Source organism: Triplophysa dalaica, chromosome 3, assembly GCF_015846415.1.
Source record: "Triplophysa dalaica isolate WHDGS20190420 chromosome 3, ASM1584641v1, whole genome shotgun sequence".
NCBI classification, from domain to species: Eukaryota; Metazoa; Chordata; class Actinopteri; order Cypriniformes; family Nemacheilidae; genus Triplophysa; species Triplophysa dalaica.
Genome location: NC_079544.1, coordinates 27,024,496 through 27,047,512, shown reverse-complemented (window position 1 = coordinate 27,047,512; position 23,017 = coordinate 27,024,496). Strand labels below are relative to the sequence as shown.

At 37.3% G+C, this 23,017-nt stretch overlaps 3 protein-coding genes across 4 annotated transcripts; 2 read left to right on the top strand and 1 right to left on the bottom strand.

Annotated features, from left to right (window-relative positions):
- The first annotated feature begins 744 nt into the window (after positions 1-744).
- Positions 745-5,834, top strand: LOC130418224 (gastrula zinc finger protein XlCGF7.1-like). Of its 2 annotated transcripts, XM_056744239.1 has the most exons (3): positions 745-801; positions 1,260-1,504; positions 4,799-5,834. In XM_056744239.1, the coding sequence occupies exons 2-3, from the start codon at positions 1,414-1,416 to the stop codon at positions 5,626-5,628; spliced, it is 921 nt and encodes a 306-aa protein (XP_056600217.1). In that variant the 5' UTR covers positions 745-801; positions 1,260-1,413; the 3' UTR covers positions 5,629-5,834. The 2 variants fall into 2 exon arrangements, with proteins under 2 accessions (XP_056600217.1, XP_056600219.1); XM_056744241.1 differs by lacking the exon at positions 1,260-1,504 and having other exon boundaries at positions 760-801.
- A 1,894-nt stretch (positions 5,835-7,728) lies between these two features.
- wrnip1 (WRN helicase interacting protein 1) lies at positions 7,729-11,958 on the bottom strand. Its single transcript, XM_056744231.1, has 7 exons — positions 11,313-11,958; positions 10,689-10,883; positions 10,080-10,312; positions 9,707-9,930; positions 9,350-9,505; positions 8,429-8,508; positions 7,729-8,161 (listed from the first exon to the last, which is right to left on the bottom strand). Exons 1-7 carry the CDS (start codon positions 11,829-11,831, stop codon positions 7,880-7,882), a joined length of 1,689 nt encoding a protein of 562 aa, XP_056600209.1. The 5' UTR covers positions 11,832-11,958; the 3' UTR covers positions 7,729-7,879.
- A 1,449-nt stretch (positions 11,959-13,407) lies between these two features.
- gpaa1 (glycosylphosphatidylinositol anchor attachment 1) lies at positions 13,408-21,595 on the top strand. Its single transcript, XM_056744229.1, has 13 exons — positions 13,408-13,497; positions 14,012-14,127; positions 14,223-14,402; positions 14,537-14,648; positions 15,400-15,547; positions 15,904-16,005; positions 16,088-16,284; positions 16,939-17,135; positions 18,132-18,285; positions 18,529-18,600; positions 18,840-19,036; positions 19,466-19,636; positions 20,569-21,595. Exons 2-13 carry the CDS (start codon positions 14,054-14,056, stop codon positions 20,810-20,812), a joined length of 1,848 nt encoding a protein of 615 aa, XP_056600207.1. The 5' UTR covers positions 13,408-13,497; positions 14,012-14,053; the 3' UTR covers positions 20,813-21,595.
- The last annotated feature ends 1,422 nt before the right edge of the window (positions 21,596-23,017 follow it).

The following is a 23,017-nucleotide window of genomic DNA, read 5'->3' as shown; positions in this document are numbered from 1 at the left end:
TTGAAACAATTTAACATTGGAATTGAATCTGTTCATTTAAAAATAGAGTTTATTGTGCTTACACAGCAGTGACTTTAGTCACTTAAAATTTCCTTTAAACCTAATTTTTGAAATCTGTAAGCCTTTTATAGCTCTATTTTTATTTAGTAAAATATTACATTTAGCAGACGTTACAGTGCACTTAATACAGGGACAATCCCCCCTGGAGCAACATGGAGTAAAGTGTCTTGCTCAAGGTCACACTGGTGGTGGCTGCTGGGATCGAACCAGCAACCTTTTGATTTACCAGTTCAGCGGTTTAATCCACTAGAGTCTAGACCACCATCTCCATTTATATTTAAAATTATTGAACATTTATTAATCATCGTTAGACAACAGGCATATGCTGCAGTAATAATTAGCAAAGCAATTCCAATGAAATTATTTTGAAAACCTGTATTTATTATTCAACAATATTCAGTATAATACGTATATGAAAAAATGCAAAGAAGGCTCCTGGGGTATATAGTCCATAAATCAGTGCTCTTTGGATACAGGATTTCTTAATTAATCAAGAAACACATCACTGCAAAGGCACTTGAAAGTACTATCAAAAGGAAAAAGCCTTTATTGGCACATGGCTTTATGTGAAATCACATCACACGTACACCGATGCAGGCTTTTTTTAGATAAAGCCTCGTGTCAATGAGAGTTGATAGAGTTGACCAATGATAAACGAGTCATGGCGGCGGGGGCGGGGTTTGCGCTTATCTGGTTGTGGTTTGGGGGGATTTACTCGTGGTGCGTCTCTGCAGATGAAAGGTTAGCGAAATTTATGGTGTTTAAATCAGTACGAAACGTTTTAAATGCTTCAACAATTCTGCTTTAACAAGATTTTATTACGAAATCATTTTGTGTATGGAGTGTGTAATAAAAGTAAATTGATACTAAATGTAAGCTATTAGCCTGTTAAAAGATGCGAAAGCTGAAATATTTTGTACACCTTGTTGTTGTTTTTAGCCTTAACGTCAGTGTATTCATGTACAATACCGCTTAACGTGACCTGCCCTACATAATTGCATTAGGTTGTTGGGTGTGAGTAAAAAATGATATGAATATTTTGAACAACCCCGGCCTTTAACTTAAGCAAGTCCCTTATCGTCTGTGAATCGTTTTACTTAGAATGTTTATTTCAAGAAGTGATCAGTTAAATAATTCAAGTGATGTCATCAAAGGATAAGAAACGGTGCCTAAAGTTGTTATTATTGAATATGTTTCAGATCTGGTCATGCATCTGGCAACTTTAGTGTAGCAGTTCACCAGTATTTAAATGTTGGAACTATTCCTATCATTTTACCCTGGAAGTGACCACTTGGATTTAAACCAACAAACATCTTGTGTAGTAATAAATAAACATAGTAATACAATCTAAAGATGGATTTTTTCAAAGTGGTTATTGGCAACATCAGTGATCCAGAACCATCGAGAATAAAATGTGAAGATACTGAGGAACAGGAACAAAGAGGTTGGTGTCCAAGTTGGGTTCTTATTTAATAACGCATACTTCTGCATACATTTTGACACAATGTGCAATTTTTTATATCGCTGTGCCATTACAAATAACAAATGTGTAAGTTCTTTTAGGTTTTTTTGTCATGTGCACAAGATTTCACAAAGAGGTAAAAGAAAGGAGTTGTGGAGTGAAGGGCTCTTATGACCTGCAGGTAGAAAGCGTTCTTCAGCCTGCTGGTTCTGTTCTTTTTTGAAAAGTTTCGCATACACATGACAGCGTCATAAAACCGATCTGCATTTACACGGATGCGGGAAAACAAATAAAACACTGTATTATGCATTACTCACAACAATTTAAATGACAGCACATGTGTTTCATTCTACACTCATTTGCAGACAACAAGTGTGTGTAAACACTTACATATAGAAGTAGGACAAAGATGTTGAGGAGTGGAGCCAAAGATTATGCACAATATTTTTTTATTACAGTAGCTAGCATATTTACTTCCAGAATCTTCATATGTATTTGTTTTGTCTGTTACTGTTGATCCCTTAGTTAAAGTGAACATCTATACTGAATACACATACATACTGTAGTGTGCACAGCATGACAGTGTACATAAATGTACATGTGAGTGCTATGACAAACTCCACTCAACAGCACACTGAACGAGAAAAGACACGAGAGTAGTGTTTAACATTGTTCACACCTGTGTGAAGTTTGGTGAGCATGTGGTTAATTATTTTATGTTTGTGTTTAGAGTTATGAACAAAAATAAGATTTTTAGAAGAGTTAAAGTATAGTTGCAAAATGTTTGTGACCTTTTGCATTTTGTGTGTGTGTTTGGTGGTATTGTGTGTAGAGTTTTAATGGACCTGTAGTTTCAGAAATGGTGTGTAGACAATACGTTAAATCTGCAATACGACAGAAACTTATGATAGTATAGTAATGACAGTAAGATGACATTAAGGACGATAGTACAAGCGACATTAAAGACGACAGTAGGGGAGCCCAGCCAGCCAAAAAAAGTGACTGTAAAAAAACTTAATCTTATGACCAAATTTTTTCGAGGCATTTCTTGCCTCGACGTAACCTTGTGACTTAATCTGCCGGTCGTGAAAATGTAATGTTTTGTGTTCGTAACCAGTTAGTCATTTATATATTTGTTTTTATACTCTTTCGGCGAACATGCAGTATAACTAATTTAACTTGTCCTTATTTGCCCATAAGTATTTTAGAGACTTTTTAAATAACATAAATATAAGATATTTATTTAATATGATTGTTGGTCTTTTTATACGGATTTATATGTTGTCTTCAGGTGCTGTGTTATGTCCCGTTGCCGTGGTTATTCTAAACCGGTTTAAAGTGTATATATACCTTAAAAATAATAAAATATAATGAAATAAAACCTAATGTTTTTTTTGCACTCTCTTATTTTACTAAAAGCCGTTTATTGATTGAGCAGTATTGAGTCTTCCCTGATAAAACTAGATTTCCTGTCAGAGGAACTTTAATTCCTGTCTGTACAGAAGGCCCTCAAAAAAGCGTTGTTACTACTGTAAGACAACATTCTGTCAGAATATAAGTTAAGGAATCCATTTAAAGTCTTTTTTTTTTGTGAAATTAAAACATGTCTTACTCGGGAGAAACTTCTGGTCCTCCTGTTAGACACAGCTCTGCTGTGCATGTGCTGTTCTGATCTTGAACGTGCAGGAGGCGCGCACTGTTACATTCCCCTACAGCAGAGAGTGGCCTGCATGTAGCGTATTTAATATCTATAGGCTTTTTGAATCAACAGATTTACAATGTCCAGGCTAAAAAGTTTTAAATGTTTATTGGTAACAAAACAGGACCGTTCTTGGTTATCATGTAGCGTCAGGAGTTTGTGCAGGCGACATCATGAATTGTTTTTTTAAAGGCAATAAAATTACTTGCATGGGACGTGTGAGCTACATTGCTAGCTGGTATGTCATGAAATTACAAAAAAGGAGCAATACATTACGTAGCCATTAGCTGTTAGCTGGGAAGACAGTAGGTATGACAGTAACCAGACAACAGTAAAGATAACAGGAGAAAACGACAATAAGGACAACAGTTAATACAACAGAGAAAAAGACACAGGGACGACAGAGTAAGATGATGTCAACAGACAACAACATACACATAAACATAAACGGATTTCCCTGAAGAAGTAGGCAACGACCATAGAAAAAGCAAATGTATAGTAAATTATAGCAAAGCATCAAAACATTTTTGGAATACATGGAACTCCATAGTTGAAAACCTTTGAGATCTTATGTATATGTGATGCACCATAGACTGTCGAGGAGCTCACTTATGCTCTGATCCAAGTCTGGGAGGATATCCCCCAAGATACCATCTGCCATCCCATCAGGAGTATGCCAAGACATTGTCGGGAGTGCATATGGGCATGTGGGGCCATGCACATTACTGACTAACATTATGAGTTACTAAATCAGCCTGTATTTTCCTTTTCTACTGTGATTTTGCTGTGATTCCTGCCCTGAATGTGTTGTTGATCTTGGCTTTCATTCACGATTGTCACATTATTTTTTTCTCACTAAATTATGCAAAGTATATAAGTGACGGCAGGCTGCGTTGACACCAGTAAGTGATAAAGTTAGGGCTGGATATCGATTCTGATGTTCTGATTCGATTCCGATTCACAAGCTCTCGATTCGAGTCAATGATTATTGATTTAATACAAATCCCATAGATATTTCTAAAAAAGATCAGTAAACATCAGATAATGGTGAATTAAAAAAGGAAATGAAGAGCCACAAACCTGTATATTAAACTTTAAACACATCTGGGTACAGTTGCATACCTTGATAAAACAGGATCAGATTACATTTAAGATACAGTATAACAAACAAAATTTCACAAAATAAGCTGTTAAGAGAGGCTGCAATCATATGTACCACTGGCTTTTATGTGAGGGTTATGTTCAATTTGACGACAAACCGCATCTGCCATGTTGATTAAGCAATGAATGGACCATATTTTCCCTGTTGTTACATCCACCCGTTGTAAAAAGAAAAGTGACAGTGGATAGTAGTAGCAATAACATTCTTGTTAATAAATGTTCCGTGCTTGCGAAAATCTAACAGAAAACACCTTTTTAGAATCAATATTGAATCGGCATCATTTAAAAAGAACTATAAATCCTTTTTATTTGTCCAGCCCTAGATAAAATAAAAACGGATAAAAATAACATCTGCTTTTTAATGCTTTTAATTTGTGGTTCATACTCTTCTTGACTGAAATGTTGCTGTTTTTCAGACCTGATGGAGGTGAGAGAGGAAGTTCCACAACTGAATAAAGTCGAGGAGAAACATCAGTGTCCGGAAAAACCTCATACCTGTCAACAAACTAACAAGAAATCTTCACCAAGAGGGACTTTCGTGTGCCCTCACTGTGGAAAGAGTTTCAAACAAAAAGGACACCTTGAATATCATGTAAGAATTCACACTGGTGAGAGGCCTTTCTTTTGCCTTCAGTGTGGAAGCAGTTTTAAACATAAAGGACATCTTAAGGATCATATGAGAATTCACACCGGAGAGAAGCCCTTCACATGCACTCAGTGTGAAAAGAGTTTCACGCGTCCCACAAGTCTCAAAACTCACTTGCTCTCTCACTCTTCAGAAAAGCCATACACTTGTGATCAGTGTGGTCTAAAATTTAGCCTGGCGGCACACTTGAAAAGACACCTGAGAATTCATACAAATGAGAGGCCGTATGTTTGTTCTTTTTGCGGAAAGAGCTTCTTATGGCTGTGCTACTTTAGAGACCACCAGAAGAGATACGCTGGTGTGAAAGCTCATGTGTGCTCTGACTGTGGCAGCGCCTTCACTAGAGCCAGCGAATTAAAACGGCACCAAAGAACCCACACTGGAGAAAAACCCTACAAGTGCTCATATTGTGGAAAGTGCTTTTCTGTGTCTGGAAACTTGAAAAACCACGAGAGAGTTCATACTGGAGAGAAGCCGTACCCCTGCCCTTCATGTGGGAAGAGTTTCAGCCAAATTAGCCATCTACTGAGACATTTAAAAAAAAGTTGTCACGGTATATCCTCAACCGCTAAGTTGAACAGATTTCGTCCTAGGACCTGAAGTTGATCACAGTTTATCATGCGGTCTAAAGATATTGAGCCTAAAAAGGAACAAAGTTTATTCTCTGGCCAAACACTTTCAAGTAATTAGTGTGAATTTAAAAAATACAACATTTCCCAAAATAGCAATTTCATGTAAATTTGCTAAAATGCTTTACTTGAAGTATAATAATTGAGATTTAAGCATTAAAATATCCAAAACCGTTAGCATTGTTTTAAATTTTTTTCACTTTCATCTTCCCTGATGTTTTCAACAATGTTTGAGGTTTGAATCCAGAGAAATTCACAATTGAACCTGTGTTCTGTCCCTCTTTGGGTCATTTTCACTAAACCACTGAAACATCGTGGCAGTACAGATCTTGCTTATAAAAACTGGATGTGCTACTAATATGTTTTCAAATGACAAAAAAATATTGACAGAATATTAATTTATAATATAAATTAATCTTTTTGAATGACTTTACTAAGTTTGATTTTATGTGAAGAAACGCATCTACCAGTAATAATAAATTATTAAATTTTAAAGGTACACTACTGGTCAAAGGTTTTGTACACTTGACAGTACAATGTTTCTCAATGTCTTAAAAAGGTTTTTATCTGAAGCTGTGTGCTACCTACTGTAGTTTTACAGACAAAAATATAATTTTGCAATTATAAACTTTTTGTTTAATTAAAAATTACTTCGAAATGGATGAATGAGTACATAATGAAAAAGAGCAGCCAGTAAGAGCAAGGAATAGAGGGGAACTCCTTTAATATTGACGTACATCTCAAAAAATTACAATATTGTGAAAAATGTAAATATTTTTTGTCACTCATTACTGAGAGTGAAACCCATTCATTACATAGAGTGAAATATTTCAAGACTTTATTTTTTAGTGTCTCAGAAAATTTGAATATTACATAAGTTCAACAAAAAAAGGATATTTTAAACAGAAATGTCAGGCTTCTGAAAAGTATGTTCATTTCTATGCCCTCAATATTTGGTTGGACCTCCTTTTGTATGAATTACTGTATCAATGCAGTGTGGCATGGAGGCATCCTGTGGCACTGCTCAGGTGTAATTGAAGCCCAGGTTGCTTTGATAGCGGCCTTCAGGTGATCGGCATTGTTGGGTCTGGTGTCTCTCATCTTCCTCTTGACAATTCCCGATAGATTCTCTATATAGATTCTCTATGGGGTTCAGGGAAGGCAGGTTTGCTGGCCAATCTAGCGCAGTACCACCATGGTCATTGAACCAGCTTTTGGTACCTTTAGCAGTGTGGACAGGTGCCAAGTCCAGCATCTCCATAACGCTTGTCAGCAGAAGGAAGCATGACATGCTCTTAATTCCATGATAGATGGCTGCATTAACTGAACTACAGAAAACACAGTGGTCAAAGCCCTATTTTCAGATGAAAGTAAATTTAGCTTTGTATTTGAAAATCAAGGTCCCAGAGTCTAGAGGAAGAGTGGAGAGGCACAGAATCCATGTTGCTTGAAGTACAGTGTGAAGTTTCCACAGTCAGTGATAATTTGGGCTGCCATAACGTAACAGTTCCGTGAAAATTATTTATTCTGTTATTTGTCAATCACAGTGCTTTAATATCTTTAAAGTGTGTCATAACTCCACATTCACATATGAATAGTATATCACACTGATAAGTAATTTACAGAACTTTATTGTGAAGAAAATATTTATCCTTTTCTGAATCCACCTGGATCTTAGTTTTCTTTGCCACAACATACGTGTTGGGCAGCTAAAGAAAATTAACATTAAATCTCAAGAATCAAGAGCCCAACTAAAGCAAACACTGATCACAATAATGGTGATTTGTTGAAAATGATCATTATACCAAAACAAATTCTTATCAGAAAAAAAACTTTTAAAAATGGTCTCTTATTTTTTTTGCGGCTATATGTTGTGTGTGGTAAATGCCCACCCAGGATATATGCTTATCTTATCCAAAGATTAGATGGTTCCATTGACGATGATGTGCAGTTCCTAAGACTGCAAAAACATGTAGTAGATGATAGTGGCTATCTGTTTTTTAATCATACAGAATTTAGCATGCATGAATAGAAATACAAAAATTCAGAAAAAACGAAATAAAGTACTAAATATTTTAATTACAACTCTTTATTAAAACTTTTATAATATCAAACATCAACAGCAAAATCAATCTCCATTTTTCAATAAGTTCAAAATGTAGGTTTACAACCCACAATCATATCTGCAACCTTCAAAGTATTCTGCGTTAAGCAAAAGTCAATCATGAATTTGTAGGTGTCCAGCTAAAAAAATTCACACCACGGAGTTCCTCGGGAAGGTATTCTTGATCCACTGAGCCATTGAAGTTTGGGTTATATTTGTATCCTTTAGCATAGCCAAGATTCTTCATTAGTTTGGTGGGGGCGTTACGTAGGTGAAGTGGTACAGGTGGCAAAGGGCCCTGGTGGTTTCTCAGAGAGGCCTTTACATTATTATAGGCCTTGTACACCTCCACAGATTTAGGTGCTCTGGCCATATAAACCACACACTGGGCTAGAATGACCTAAAATAATTAAAGAGACAGTCACATTTTCAAGGTGTACTTTTTTATTAGTGTGCTAGCACAATGTTCCATCAGCTAAGCTATAGGAACACCAGATAGAAGGTCAGTAATGTTAAAGGTGCCTCTCTATGGCTACCTCTGTTCTGCTACTTTACATAGGCCTACTCATCTTAATGTAGGTTGAAGTCAAAACGACATTTCCCTTACCTATCACTTGTCTCCCTTTAAAGTACAATGATGAAAGAAATCAATTTGGTTATACTATACCTCACATTCAGGCATGCCAGTGAAGTGACAGGCCTGAAATGCTGATACAGCCTGAGTGAGTGCCAAAGGGTCTGCCAGACCTAAAATGGACAGACAGATCAAGTTAACAGTAACTTTTCTTTAGTTGATAAATTCAGAATTAATAGTTACAACAGAAAAGGAAGTTAGGGTCACACAATATGTCAAAATGAAAAAAATATTGCAAATGTGCATTTCGCAACTGTCACATTTGTTTTACGTACTACATCTGTAAAACATGACTGTTATTTTTTTCTCCATTTCATTGTTCATAGTCTGTTTGAAATACTTGAAATTGATCTTACACGTGTAAAGCATAATCATTTAATCGAATGGCGCAGTCCTAAAGAAAGGGATTAAATTAGTACATCTTAAGCATTCATGTAAAAAAACTCTCTTATCTTCTGAGATCGTAAAATAGAAACATTTAGAACTCAACTGTTCAAAATAAGGTTTAATAGAGAAATGAAATGTGTTGATTTAATAAGAAAAGATTGTTTGCAAATATAAATACCCAATATTTCTGGGTGGACTATCCCTTGAAGAAAAAATGAAATATAAATAACGTAATTTCTTTATATCCGTGGTTCTCAACAGGGGGGCCTGGGGCCATCCAGGGGGCCCCAGTTGACTTCTAAGGGGCCTCAAGATTTACTACAATTAGACAAACTAAAAACCAATATGTCTTATTGTATGGCAATTTAAATAATAAATAAATGTTTATCTAGTTAATGACAAGCTCTAAAGTATTTTATTGAGAAGAATCTTTAAAAAATGTATGAGTGGGAAGGTGGCCTTTGATTTAAGTTGAATACAATGGGGGGCCTTTTAGTCAAAAAGGTTGAAAACCACGGCTTTAAATTATGATTACTCATCATAAATGTAAAAGGGAAAGCTACTTGCCAATATCCTCACTAGCGAACCGGACCAGTCGGCGAGCTACATACAGCGGGTCTTCACCTCCCTCCAGCATCCTTCCCAGCCAATAGAGGGCAGCGTTAGTATCAGAACCTCTCATTGACTTGTGAAGGGCTGAGATACAGTTATAGTGCTCCTCACCTTTGTGACACACACAGACATCAAAGGGTCCCAGAAATATTTTAATGGATATTAAGAAAATAATTGCATCCTATTATTATTATAAGTATAATAATAATAATAAAAAAACTCCCTATGCAACACTTTACAATACGGTGTCATTCCTAAGCAGTAACAACGAATAATAATAAACAATTTTTAATTGACAATATATTTGAATACCTGCTTTATCATAGAGAATGTGTGATCTCTGAAGGCCCTCCTTAATGTGTTGCTCATGCACTATTATTTGTTGAGGAGCTGCGTCGGGTTTGATGGAACCGGTGCGCATCTGCGCAACACACGCCTGCACGGCCAGCTGGAGACCATTGAGACCAGCTCGAGCATCACCATCACACAGGTGTGCTACAGTGTCCAGAGCTTTCTGTTCAACAAACACCTGAGGGCTAGGGGACGCGGATGTCAAAACCAAGTGTATAAATAAATATGTGAGGGGTAGAAAAGATTGTGACATCATCAGTCTGGCTCATTTGAGTGACAGGGAAGCCTGATCAGTGTTTGAGAAACGAATCCGCATAAAGACACAAACACTTACTCTGAGCAGAGTGTTGAAGAGCCCTGTTCTCCTGCATTCTCCTGTAAAACCTGCAGTCCAAGAAAGTCAACAGCCCGACGCAGAATCGAGCCCATCGCCTCCACCGACAGCTTCTCCAGAACCAGAACCCTACAGCGGCTTAATAATGCGCTGTTCACCTGAAAGGATGGGTTCTCTGTGGTGGCCCCAATAAGAGTGATGGTGCCACACTCCACGTGAGGGAGGAAAGTGTCCTGACATGAGAACAAGACCACAAAATAATACCGATATGGATGAACAAGACTTAAGCACGCCAAAGGTTCCAGAATAAAACTTTATGTGAGTCACGATAGCATTATTGCTGGTTTAAGATAAAACATCTGTGTGAAACACTACAGTCTCAAGTTGATGTGACAAATTTACATGATATCTCTTGTGTCACTAATTATTCTATTTATTGTTTTATCATTTCCTTGCTAAATTATCCTGAAGTCTTCTTGTGGTAAAATATTGCACTTAGTTACAGATTATTTTTGTTGTTTAATGCATGACGTCGTTCATATTCCAAGTTTGGCCGAAAGATTCAAACATTTTTGGAGCGACAGCGGCTTAAATTATAATGTAACTGACCTGCTGGGATTTATTGAAGCGATGTATCTCATCGATGAACAGAATGGTATTTCTCTTGCACAGACGGAGCTCATTCTGGGCCTGTTTGATCACCTCTCGCACATCACTGGTTGACGCGCTGGTGGCGGAGAGCGTCACAAAGCGTCCTGTGCCTTTCTTCTTTATGGAACTTGCAATAATGTGGGCGAGGGTGGTCTTTAAACAATCAACATACAAAACAAAACGGTGCACAAAACATGCAGTTTAATGAATCAGACAGGTAAAATGATTCTGTGGGGTGGTGGATAAAGAATATTTGTTGGAGCTCCGGCCATCTCCAAACTTGGAGTATTAAACAGTGGTTAACATAAATATCTTTCAATAATAAAAACTAAGCTGTTATTTCCCTTAACGAGATTATACTAACCCTTAACACTGAATCAGACTGGTATTACTAAAGCGTCAACCCTCTGTTTATCACACAGTACGTGCTTTTCAGAGAGCATTGATACGCCGTGTAGTGTATAGGTGAAAAAATATAGTATCGTTTAATTCCTGTGGGGATAAAAACACAACAAGAATACGCAGTATATCGTCTTGCAGACCTCAAACAAAACATCAGTGCGTTAAATACAAACCAGAGACCTTTCCACACCCTGGTGGACCCCACAGTATTAAAGATGGGATATCCTGTGACTGCAGCAGAGATCTGAGCAGGGTCTGTTCTCCGATCAGTTTATTCTGCCCGAAATATTCATCCAGTGTGCTGGGTCTAAGTCTTTCTGCCAATGGTTTTTCGTTTTTCAACATTAATGTTTTCGAAGTTGATGTGGCGGATGGTACTGCATCAGGACATTCAGGTTGATGCATCACTTTCACTTCTGCAGTGTCTTTACAAGTGACCACCGATTCAAGCTTGTGTCTGTGATCAGCTCCTTTGGATTTGCTCTCAAAGAGGGAGAAGAGTGCAGCAGGTCGCGTGTCAGTCGTGTTGATCCGGGGTTTTTTGGACGGTGGTGCGGGTGTGTCATGGTCAAGCGCGTCTTGACCAGACTTTACGTGGCTCTGTAAACACTCATCCAAGTGGGCATTAATTTTACCTACTTCAAATCCCCTCGTGCAAACCGGACATGTAACGCTACCATCTGATGCATTCTCAGCCATATGTGACAGCTTTGCTGTGTTTATATCTCGACGCTACGTGTTAAATTACCTGTCGCGTCTTCTCACTCAATCCCACAACAAGCTCGATCTTCCTCGTGGTTTCAAGGCGCGGACGTTGATCTCGCGATATTATGTGAAGTTAGTGACCTCCGTTTACAACACTGCTGCTGCAAAATGTAAAGGATGAAAACCAATATTTCTTAATAAATGCACTTTTTTAATAAGTCATACTTTATCCTATTCAGCGTGGCGGGTACAAAAAATGTGATATACGATGTATGTTCGATTATCTTTGAATCTAAATATGTTCAAAGATTTTGCCTAGATCTTGATTTCGCTCATTGTAAAGTATCTTACACTTATTGATAACAATAAGAATAACACGTATAAAAATGTATGATAACTTTATTGAGATGCTTTACTTTTTATCTTTTTGCTAGGCGTGTTTTTTATTTTATGTTAATGTAATGCAGTGCTGTTTCTTTTTGAAAATATGAATAAAAAACACACAAGCCCGGAAATTGAATAACATATTTTCTAGGGACCCAACAATGGAAATCTGTCATGTTCTCACCCTCTCGCTTTAAACCTGTATTACTTGTTTCTTTTTCAGAAGACAAATGGAGATAGTTTACCCATTCACTTCTCCTGTATGGACATAAGGGCATGTGAATGGGTTTCGCCGTTGTTTGGTTATTAACATTTTTCAAAATATCTTCCTTTGTGTTCTGCAGAATAAAGTTTAAACAGGTTTGAAGTGACGAAAGGGTTTATTTTCGGGTTAACTATCCCTTTACTATCCCTAGTAAAGGGATAGTTAAGCCCTTTACTATCCCTTTAGTAAGGGACTATCCCTTTAAAGCTTATGTAGGCTACTCTTTAAGAAGAACCTTGATTTTAGATTTTATTAGGTGCAGGAATTATTTCATATTTGTGAATTGTAAAAGGTTTATGACAAATAAAATTGCCCTAAAATTTGTTGAATGAGACATGTTTTTGTTGATGGAATAAGACCCTAACACTTTTTAAAAAAAAATTGTTTGCTGTACTGCATTACTTTTTGTTTTATTATTGAACACACAAACACACACATATTAGTGCAGTTTTCATAGCTTTCTTTTTAAGCAAAGAACAAAAAGAATCATGGTTTTAAATCAACATAAAATTCGAATATTTGGCATACAGTAAGCCAAATAAATGTTTTTACAGTAGGCCTACAGCCGTGTGGTCTGAATTGTACTGATGGCTTACCAATAGGGTTGATCTGATATCTCATATATATTTTTGGTATATAATAAATATTGTACAGGTTCAATTGTTGTTAAATAATAGTCTTACTATGGGGAAATCTCACATTCACACGTGTAAGTGACATAACATTTTCTATTTGTATGGATAAATAATAATTTACTGTAAATATACTGTTTATGTGAATTTGTTATGAGAAAAATAAATACATGAACAAATAAAAAAACTATGACCTTTTCTAAAGGAAGTGTACCAGTTTGTAACTGACCAATCCTGTGACAACAAAGCGGAAGTTTGTCCGCACCATATTACTTCCCCCCAGAAACACGGAAAGAGCGAAAAGAAATGAATGAATGAATGTACGTTACAGCAAATGCTGTTGTAAAACTGGATATTGATCCTATTTCGGCATTTTAAGGTACAGTGTAGAAACACAATTACAATTTATATGATATTAGTTTATTTAAATGATATCGCCAGTGTTGCAATTGTTCTAAAAACGTATTTAATTTCCAATCGCAGCGGAAGAGCAGGAGTATGGATTAAAACAGCTGCACATCAGTAAAGCTGAATACATTGACAGTTAACGTTACATTCATCAAATTTAGAAATCCAACCTTAATATGTTTCTATGTTATTCATTTATTGCTGTCATGTACATGCGGTTTCCCTTGACGTTTTTTTACTGTTGAATCTTTATCGTAGCGCTTTACAATATTGATGATTTGTTATAAATATGAATATACTTTATTAAATGAAAGTTTCGATTATTTGTTAAAGTATTGTAAATGTCAAGAAAATGTTGTGTTGTGTTAAGGACAATGTTTATTCGCCTACTTGAGTAATGAAAAGAAACAACAGTAAAACATTTTGAAAGGGGTTATTAAGATGTTTGGAAAGAACCCACATTAATATCAGCAATATACCCACAGATCACAGTTCTCCTGGAAGAAAAACAGCAGTAGATTATCACAATGGGACTGTTGTCTGACCCCAACCGCAGAAAGGCCTTGACCAACCTCTTGACCCGCCTCAACACGCCCATATGGTAAGGGTTAAAAATGTTTTTCATTTATATGTTTTTCTCATCAACTTTTAAAAAGGTCTTTATTGTATGGTTTTTCTGTCCATTTGTTCACTCAGTATTGTTTGCTACTTGGCGGCCATCATGTGGTTCATGGGTCTAGCATTTGAGCCCTTTACGCTACGCACATACATGTCAGAGAACGCCATGGGCTCTACCATGGTGGAGGAACGGTTCCCCTCTGGAGAAAGAGCCCTGTCCACAGCGAAAGAGTTTGATGCACACAAACGAAAAGCTGGGTGAGTCTTACAAAATCACCCCGTTTGGTTTGAATGGTCTTTGTTTTCCAGACATTTTATAACTGTGTATAAAATCTAAATTCAGGAATATCATTGTTGCTCCAGTGTTTTTCACACTCTCTCTTTCTGTTTAGTGGCATGCCAGTGGAGTGGCTGGTTAAGACGATGCAGGCCAGAGGACTGGAAGTGTTCACTCAAACTTTCTCCCGCACGCTGCCCTTCCCTGATGAGAACAAAGAGCGCTACGTGAGTGACTTGACTGTCTATATAATGACACAATACAGTTTTAGAATACAGATGTTCAATTTTTAGTCGCTCTAATTGATTCAATAAAATGTTCCTTTAAATGATGTTCCGTGTCACTCTGTGTTTTACCTGCCTATGTTCCATTTGCGACACTGCGATGCTGTACGCGGTAGACCAATCACAGCATGCTAGACAATCTGACCAATCAGATCAGAGTAGTTTGACAGAAAGGAGGGGATAAGACAGATGAATCGCCAGAGTCAGTCAAGAAGTATGGTAAAAATAACTGCCTTTTATCAGATAAGTGTCTTTACACCCTGAATACACGTTACTTGTTGTTTGACACTACATAAATCAAAGTAGGACCTTAAAAAAAATAAAAAATATTTACCCTTTTAAAGAACCGTCTCATTCATTTTTGTTTTTGAGTGGCATTACCATTATTATTATTACATAATAAATACATTAAACTTTAGAGGAGTGTTTTTCAACTTCTGTCCTCGGTCGAGACCCCCCATCCTAAACTGTTTTAGATGTTTCTCTATGTAAAGTATCGATTCGACTCATCAACTCCAAATGTTAGTTAGTGTGTTAATAAGTCTTCCAAATACACACATTAACCAGCTGATGCGTTGAGCATAGTGTTTTATAGAGAGAGACATCTAAACCATTTTGGGAGGGGGGCCCAGTGGACTGAAACTTTAGGGGTTTGTCAAGAATGAATGAAATATGTTACTCCTCTCACTTTCAGATGGTTCGAGGCACTAATGTGTACGGGATCTTGCGGGCGCCTCGAGCTCCCAGGACAGAGGCGCTGGTGATCAGTGCGCCCTGTAGTCCTGGTAACAGCAACAACCAGGCGGTCGGACTTCTGCTGACTCTCGCACAGTATTTCAGGAGTAAGTCTACAAATGCGCTGAAAATGTTGATTAAATTAGCTTAAAACATAAGAATGCAGAAAAAAACAAAAAGCATGATTTATTTAGATTTCTTCACATCTGAGTTCTTTATACGCGACAATAACCATTGGCTTATCTTTTCATAAAGTATGGCAATGTTTAGGTGTGGTGATCCAGAAATCTCTTTGTTTTCTGTATGGAGACACACAGATAGTCTGATAGTTATGTCAACTATCCATATTGTATGCTTTTAGACTAGGCTTGCTTCTGGGAGCAAGGACACATTATATAAGCGCCTGTTTTGATTAGTTATTAATATGAGATTGATCCTATTTTTTGTCTGTGTCTTCCTTAAGGTCAGGTTTACTGGGCCAAAGACATAATATTCTTGGTGAATGAACATGATCTGATTGGCACGCAGGCCTGGCTGGAGGGCTACCATCACACTAACATTACAGGTGTGTACACAGGGGGCCTAAATGCTTGAAAAAAGTCCTAAAACTGCTGATTTAAATGCGATTTATTCTCACTTTTATTCAGGGATGGAGTACTCGCCACTGCAGGGTCGGGCGGGGTCGATTCAAGCTGCACTCTCATTGGAGCTCAGCAGTGATGTCATCACCAGCCTAGACTTGGTTTTAGAAGGGCTCAATGGTCAGCTTCCCAACCTAGACCTGGCCAACCTCTTCTATGCCTTCTGCCAGAAGTTAGGTGTTCTGTGCACCATTCAAGGAAAGGTAAGGTCTTAAACAGAAGTGCCTAACACTGATGTTACTGTGTTTCTGCTGGTTGTGAACCTGCAAATATTTAAAGCTCAGGGTAGGTGTTTAATAGTTTTATCCTCGCATGGAGTAGGCTGTGAATGACCAAGACACTTGGAATAGTTACAGATTTTCCAAAATCGTACTGTGCCTCTGCCATGTTGGCATTCCATGACAGTATAACTTTCATTTATTCATCCATTCTGTGGAATGCACAGAAATATCTTTTAAAGAATCTGAAAAAAGAACGAAACGCTATATCACAACAAGAGCTGTGTGCCTACTTCCCTTCTACTGTAGTCATATGAGAATGCTGTGTGACCCAGAAAGTGTTTGTTTCTATTGTTTTATTAGTGTCTATTTTTATTCATTAATATCCTTTATTTTCATATACTTCTCCAGTCTTACTTAATCATGCAGCGTCCCAAGTTTTTAAGCATGCTTCAGTTCAGATATGAAATATTAAGTGATTCACATGAACCCTGGCCAGCACATCTTGATTCATCAAGTTTGAAAACAAGTGGATGAGCTGTTTGTTTGTCCTACAAGGATTGTCCCTGAGAGTGGGCTCAGACAAAAGTGTCAGCGTACTTGATAAACATTTGATAAATGCTGTTATTTGTCTCTCAGCTCCAGAGGAATGACTGGGACACTGCTGAGGGCTACACCCATGCGGCTCAGACCCTGATGCTGATGGTGTTGAAACAGGCCAGCGGACGTGCTTGGGGTGATCACGGCTTATTCCTCCGCTATCACATTGAAGCTGCTTCTATTCAGGGCATCAACAGTTTCAGACACTACAAGACAGATGTCACCACTATTGGCAGGTTTGTGTTGTCTACGCAACTCAGTATTTTAAACATGATTTTAGTGAGTATATTAAACATGGAGAGAGCTGTTCTCATTCTCTGTTCTCTGGCTGCCATGTGATCACCAGAAGTTCATTACAGTTATTATTATTTATATATACAGTATATTAAATTAGCTTTCATTTATTAATATGGATATATATATATATATATATATATATATGTATATATATTAGTTGTAGTTTGATTTTATTTCCACTTAAAAGGATACTTCACCTACTCACCTTCGAGTTGCTCCAAATCTGTATACATTTCTTTGTTCTGATGATCAAAGAGAGATATTTGGATTTTCTTGCCCCCCATTGACTGCCACAGTAGGATAAATTACTTTATCCTTTTCTGTCCTGTTGAACACAAAAAAAGACATTTTGAAGAATGCAGGACAGCAAACAGTTCTGGGGCACTTTTGACTACCGTTGTATTTTTTCCTACTATGGGAGTCAATGGGGGCAAAATCTGTTTGGTTATAAACATTCTTCCAAATATCTTTCTCTGTGTTCATCAGACCAAAGAAATGTAAACAGATTTGGAACTCGAAGGTGATTAAATGAGGACAGAATGTTCATTTTTGGGTGAAGTGCCTCTTTAAAAATGTTTGTGCCAAAACTTTTTTCAGTTTATTTCTAGGGCACCGTTTTAAAACGTTCATTTAATTGAACCTTTTCAGATCATATTCAGGCGTATAGTTTATTTGATTTTAATGAAGAGAAATGTTGAAATAGTTTTCTCAAAATAAAAGAAAGGGTTTCACATGCAGCTTCAAGCATTAGTTGTTAATCTTTCAATCCAGCCTGCAGGTCGATTTTCACTGTCTGCATTTTGGTTTAATTTACCCCCATCTGTAAATAAGTATGATTATAAATTTTATGCATTCCAATTGGGAACACCACAGGTAATATGAGTCCATCAGCCCATCATTTCTCTTGTCTGTGTCTGATTATTTATGTTCGACAGGTTGCTGGAGGGAATGATCCGCAAATTGAACAATCTCCTAGAACGTCTTCATCAGTCATATTTCTTTTATCTCTTGCCGTCTCTGTCTCGCTTTGTGTCCATCGGCTACTATATGCCGGCGTTTGGCCTCCTGGCAGTCATCTTACTACTTCGAGTATCCACATCTCCCTCCGTGATTCTTTATTATGCCTTTATTTTTTGATGATGATCATTTGAATGGGACTGTTGGCTGTAGCTGATAGTTAATAATATTGCATATAGTAATAATACTTGTAATGTATGTCAACACATTTTTTCGTTGTTTACAGCAAATAAGTCATTGTGCATTACATCGTTCAGAACAACGCTCTATTTGGTAAATCGTGGTTGTGTGTTAGAATCCTTGACTTCAGTGCAGGCATTGGATCTATGGGTTCATCTGGGTACACCTGCCCTGGCACAGGTGGATGGAGTCAGTGAGGTGGAACAGGTGAGTGTCACTATATTTCTTACCATGCTCACTCACTTGAGAGATGAAGTCATCTGGGAACAAAAAAACGCTTTATTCTTGAGATAACATAGTCAGTTTATTTTGTGACACTTGTGTGAAATAAAAAGAGTTTCGAAAAATGTACAAAAGATAAAAACGGATAAGAACGACTGCATCGCATCCAGCAATGGACGACAGGTCCTAATTTGCGTGGCATTTGTGTTCTTGTTTCTCTGAAGTCATCCAGTCCAGGGGTGTTGTCCGTGTTGACCCCAGTGGTCATCAGTCACCTGACAGGCGTGGCGCTCTATCTGCTTCCAGTTCAGCTGCAGGAGATGGCCGTGGAGCACTTCCCTGTGTCTGAAACTGAAGCTGTTGTGCTCACTGCCGTGGCCATATATACCGCAGGACTTGCACTGCCGCACAATGCACAATGGTAGATACATACATTTGCTCTTCCGAGACTGCCTACTCGGGTAGCATTTTAAGGCAACGTAGGTGCTTTCTCAAAGCTAAGGCTCTTCTAAAAAGTAGCCAATTTAACCTTCATCAAACACATGTAACATTATCCACAAAAACTATTGGTTAAAAAGTAGTTTCCTGTAATTCAAACTGGATTGTTTTACCCAACTTTTGTGGATGCCTCTTACTTTATATTTATTCAAGTATTGCACTATTAGCTTTGCAACTTGCAAACTCAATTGTGAGAGTGCTACATATATTTGGGGCGGGCAGACCTGGTGCTTGCGGAGAGCACTCCGCATTAGCGCCTGTTGAGGTTGCATGACAGTTACCTTTGAAGTCTCACTAGGTCATCGGTGTTCATCAACATGAGCCATGTGTTTGGTGTCTACTTCTGTGACAGGCTGTTATCTGGAGAGGGTACAGAGCAGGGCTGGAGGGTGCTGAAACTCACCTCTTTGCTCTATCTGGCTGTGCTGTTGGGCTGCACGGCTCTCATTAATTTCTCTCTTGGATTCATCTTGGCCATCACACTGGTGCCCATCGCCGCCTGTATCACACCACACATGCCCAGGTAAAAGAGCACCCAAGAGCACACACTTCATGCTTTGCTAATTTCATTTTGACATTTTGTTTTTGAACTTCCAACACAAAGTCCTGTATTTGTATTTTCATCTGCCAAAAAAAGAAAAAATAATTGAAAGCGATAGCATTGTTTATTTATCAATTGAATTAAATAGTCTATAATAGCGCTATACTATTCTTAATGTTCATTCTTTGCCCAATTCCTTCGTTAAGTTGAATATCGTGCCAGCCCTGTTAATACACCAGAACTGATTTCTATTTGCATCTTCGTTGTTTAATTTGTTAGAATTGTCTGCAATTTCATTGCTCTTGCTTCTAACTTTACAGTTACAGCAACACTCAGTCTAACTTCGTTAGTCCGAAGACTTTCGTCTTGACAAACAGGACACAACCTAAGATAGAAAAATGTATTTGATATTAGCCGGGTTTCCAATCTTTTAAAGTTTGCAATAACAGGAGGAAATACTAATGCGAAATTGGTGAGTTGGTAACCGACAGTAAATAAAAAATAGTAAAATCTGGAAACCAGAAAGACACAATTAACGGTAACAGACGATTCGTCTCATGGCTTTAATATTTGCTGTATCAGAATTTATTAGGCAAATGCGTTTCAGTCTCTCATTCTACGCATATGTTTTTTCGAGGGAAAAAAACGAGTACTTTCGAATTCTCCATATATCAAAACAAGTAACGCTACATATCAAAACAATAATAGCCGGCGAGTACGATCCTTTCAAGATGGCTGCGCCACTGCAACATGGAACATAGGGTGTGACGTCAGCTTCAAGTTCTCTATACAGGGTTTATTTTTATGGGAAGCATATCATTTAACTGAGATAATGTGATCAATGCTTTTAAATTGTGTTTTTAAAAGCCTATAATCACCTGTCTGTTTTTGTTTCTCTATTTGTCTCTGTTTAGAGCTTTGAGCGCGCTGGCTGTGGTGCTGCTCAGTCCTGGCTTTGTGATCCTCTACTGCGTCTTTATATATCAGGAGCTCATAGAATCACCTGTCAGCATCAGCGAGGGCTGGATTCTCTTTCTGTCAGTCATCTCACAGGGCATTCTTGATCATGTCCTCTACAGATCGCTCGTCTACCCACTTTTAGCTCTTTTCATTTACCCCTGCTGGCTTATGTTCTGGAATATTCTCTTCTGGAAGTAACCAGATTGTTTTTAAAACTAATCCTACTGTGTGCCAGCCAAGAAGATGTATTGTTCAGATGTGGAAATAATCTGCCTTCAGAGGTTGGCAGAGAGGAATCTCCGACCTAACCGAAGTCCAAACATGGAGAGTTTGTAGCTGAATTTTTTTGCTCAATGAATTAAGTTGAATGGCCAGTTTTATTTCTGTCTCTTGTTGGCATCGTTTGGCCAGACAGCTGAAGTCATTTGAATATGTGCACGAAGGCATAGATAGGATTATATGAATGGATATAAAGTATGCCGTATAAAACAGACATGTATGTTGATAACCAGACGCCTCAAAATAAACTTCAGGAATATGTTATGTGTGAAAATATGCCACTGAAAATACTTCAAAGAGTTTCTCTTCATAAATATTTGTTAGTTTTGGAGTTAAATAACTTCAAACCCTGTACAGTCCACCAATTACAACAAAATAACATGTATATAGTATATAAAACACCCGATTATGTTTTCTTTGTTGTGGTATTTTTTCATTAATTATTCTTTTGAGTTCCAGTTCAGTGTAGCTCAACCCTAACTCCAACACCTCAGATTTTCTGATTCAGTAAATTGAATTATTGAATTCATTACATGTCATGCAAGAATGTCTTCATATATACAATGTGTATATATAAACCCTTTTGGTTTTTAAAGGTAATTTTCAAAATATGTATAGGAATTTCTACTTTACAATTATGTTTAATTGATTATTGCATCACTATTCAAGCTTTCGCGCACTAATTCTAATAAAACCGTTTGGAATTAATTTTTCATGTGCATATTTATACACGAATGAACTCACTGTTTATTTGAGTGAACTTAAATTCCTATTCTACCTACATATGAGCTTCAAATAACTGGAATATCAATTCCATAATAAAAATAGATCGGTCGACATTATAAAAGAACCTATTTAACATATTGTCAAAAAAATGCTTTTAATTACTTTTTTGGACAGACATTTTATCATCACATAAAGACCTGGCACAAATTCTAGGGAACTTTACAGGTGCCACAGTATTAAGGTCTCTATGCAATGTACACTGATGAAACTTAAATGAAATAAATGCTATGTTGGATTGTCAGAAACTGTAATTATTCAATCGAACAATATTATTTCGTTTATCAGGACTGAAAACCTCAAATTACAATATACCAGAACAATTTGCTACAATACCATAACGTTGAGGTATGTTAATGCGCATATAAATTGTTAATTCAAAACTATAAATAATTTACGTATAAAATGATACAGAATTATATATAATATTTCTTACTTCGAACTACAACAATAACACTGCAAACCAACAAAAAATCTATTTGTTCTTTTTGTTCAATAAAAACTGTTGAGAGGTAAAGCATTGACCAAACCGTCTAACCATTGGGTTGTAAATAACAAAAAAAAAATTTGACTCAACCATAGCAGCATTTGATAAAGTACTATTGGTGTAATTCATTAACCAGTAAAACAAGTTTGTAACTGGAATATCACCGTTCATAGCAGCACTGAAGGAACTGATATTCTGACCTACACTCACTTCCTTTGTTGAATGATCCCAGACATCAGATAAGATGTAAAGGTACACTTCAATCTCTGTGACTACTTTGGACAGTGTTTTTTTCTTATGAGCCAGCAGATAGATGGATGTGGTGAAATTGATTCCACATGATGGACGGGGGTACATCTTCTCTTCAGTTGGCTCACTGCTCTCGTGTGCTTTCAGGGTTTCTAAAGCAGGAAGAATCTGAACCTCTGACTCACAATCGGAACCCTTGTCAGGTGGTTCTCCAGTATCAATGTGTCAGTGTTGTTTCAAGTAGCTCGCCCTGGTAAAGTCATCGACACTGGCATGAATTTTCTGGTGGCATTTTAAATCTTTGAACCATTTTAAAGTCTTTCCACACAAAGCACACCAGTGGGTTTCACATCGGCATGACTTTTCAGGTGTATTTTTATGTGCGAGTGCAAAAGAAATGAATGGCTTCCTGTTTTCTTCCGAGTGAATCAGCAGATGTGTTTTTAAATGCCCCAACTCCACAAACTTCTTGCCAGAGCACTGCGTTTCTTTTCCAGGATGAGTTTTGAAATGAGTCTTAATGTCTCTTAGAAAGGTTTTATATTAAATTGGAAACTCTTTCCACACTGGTTGCAGGTGAAAGGCTTCTCTCCGTTTTGTATTAT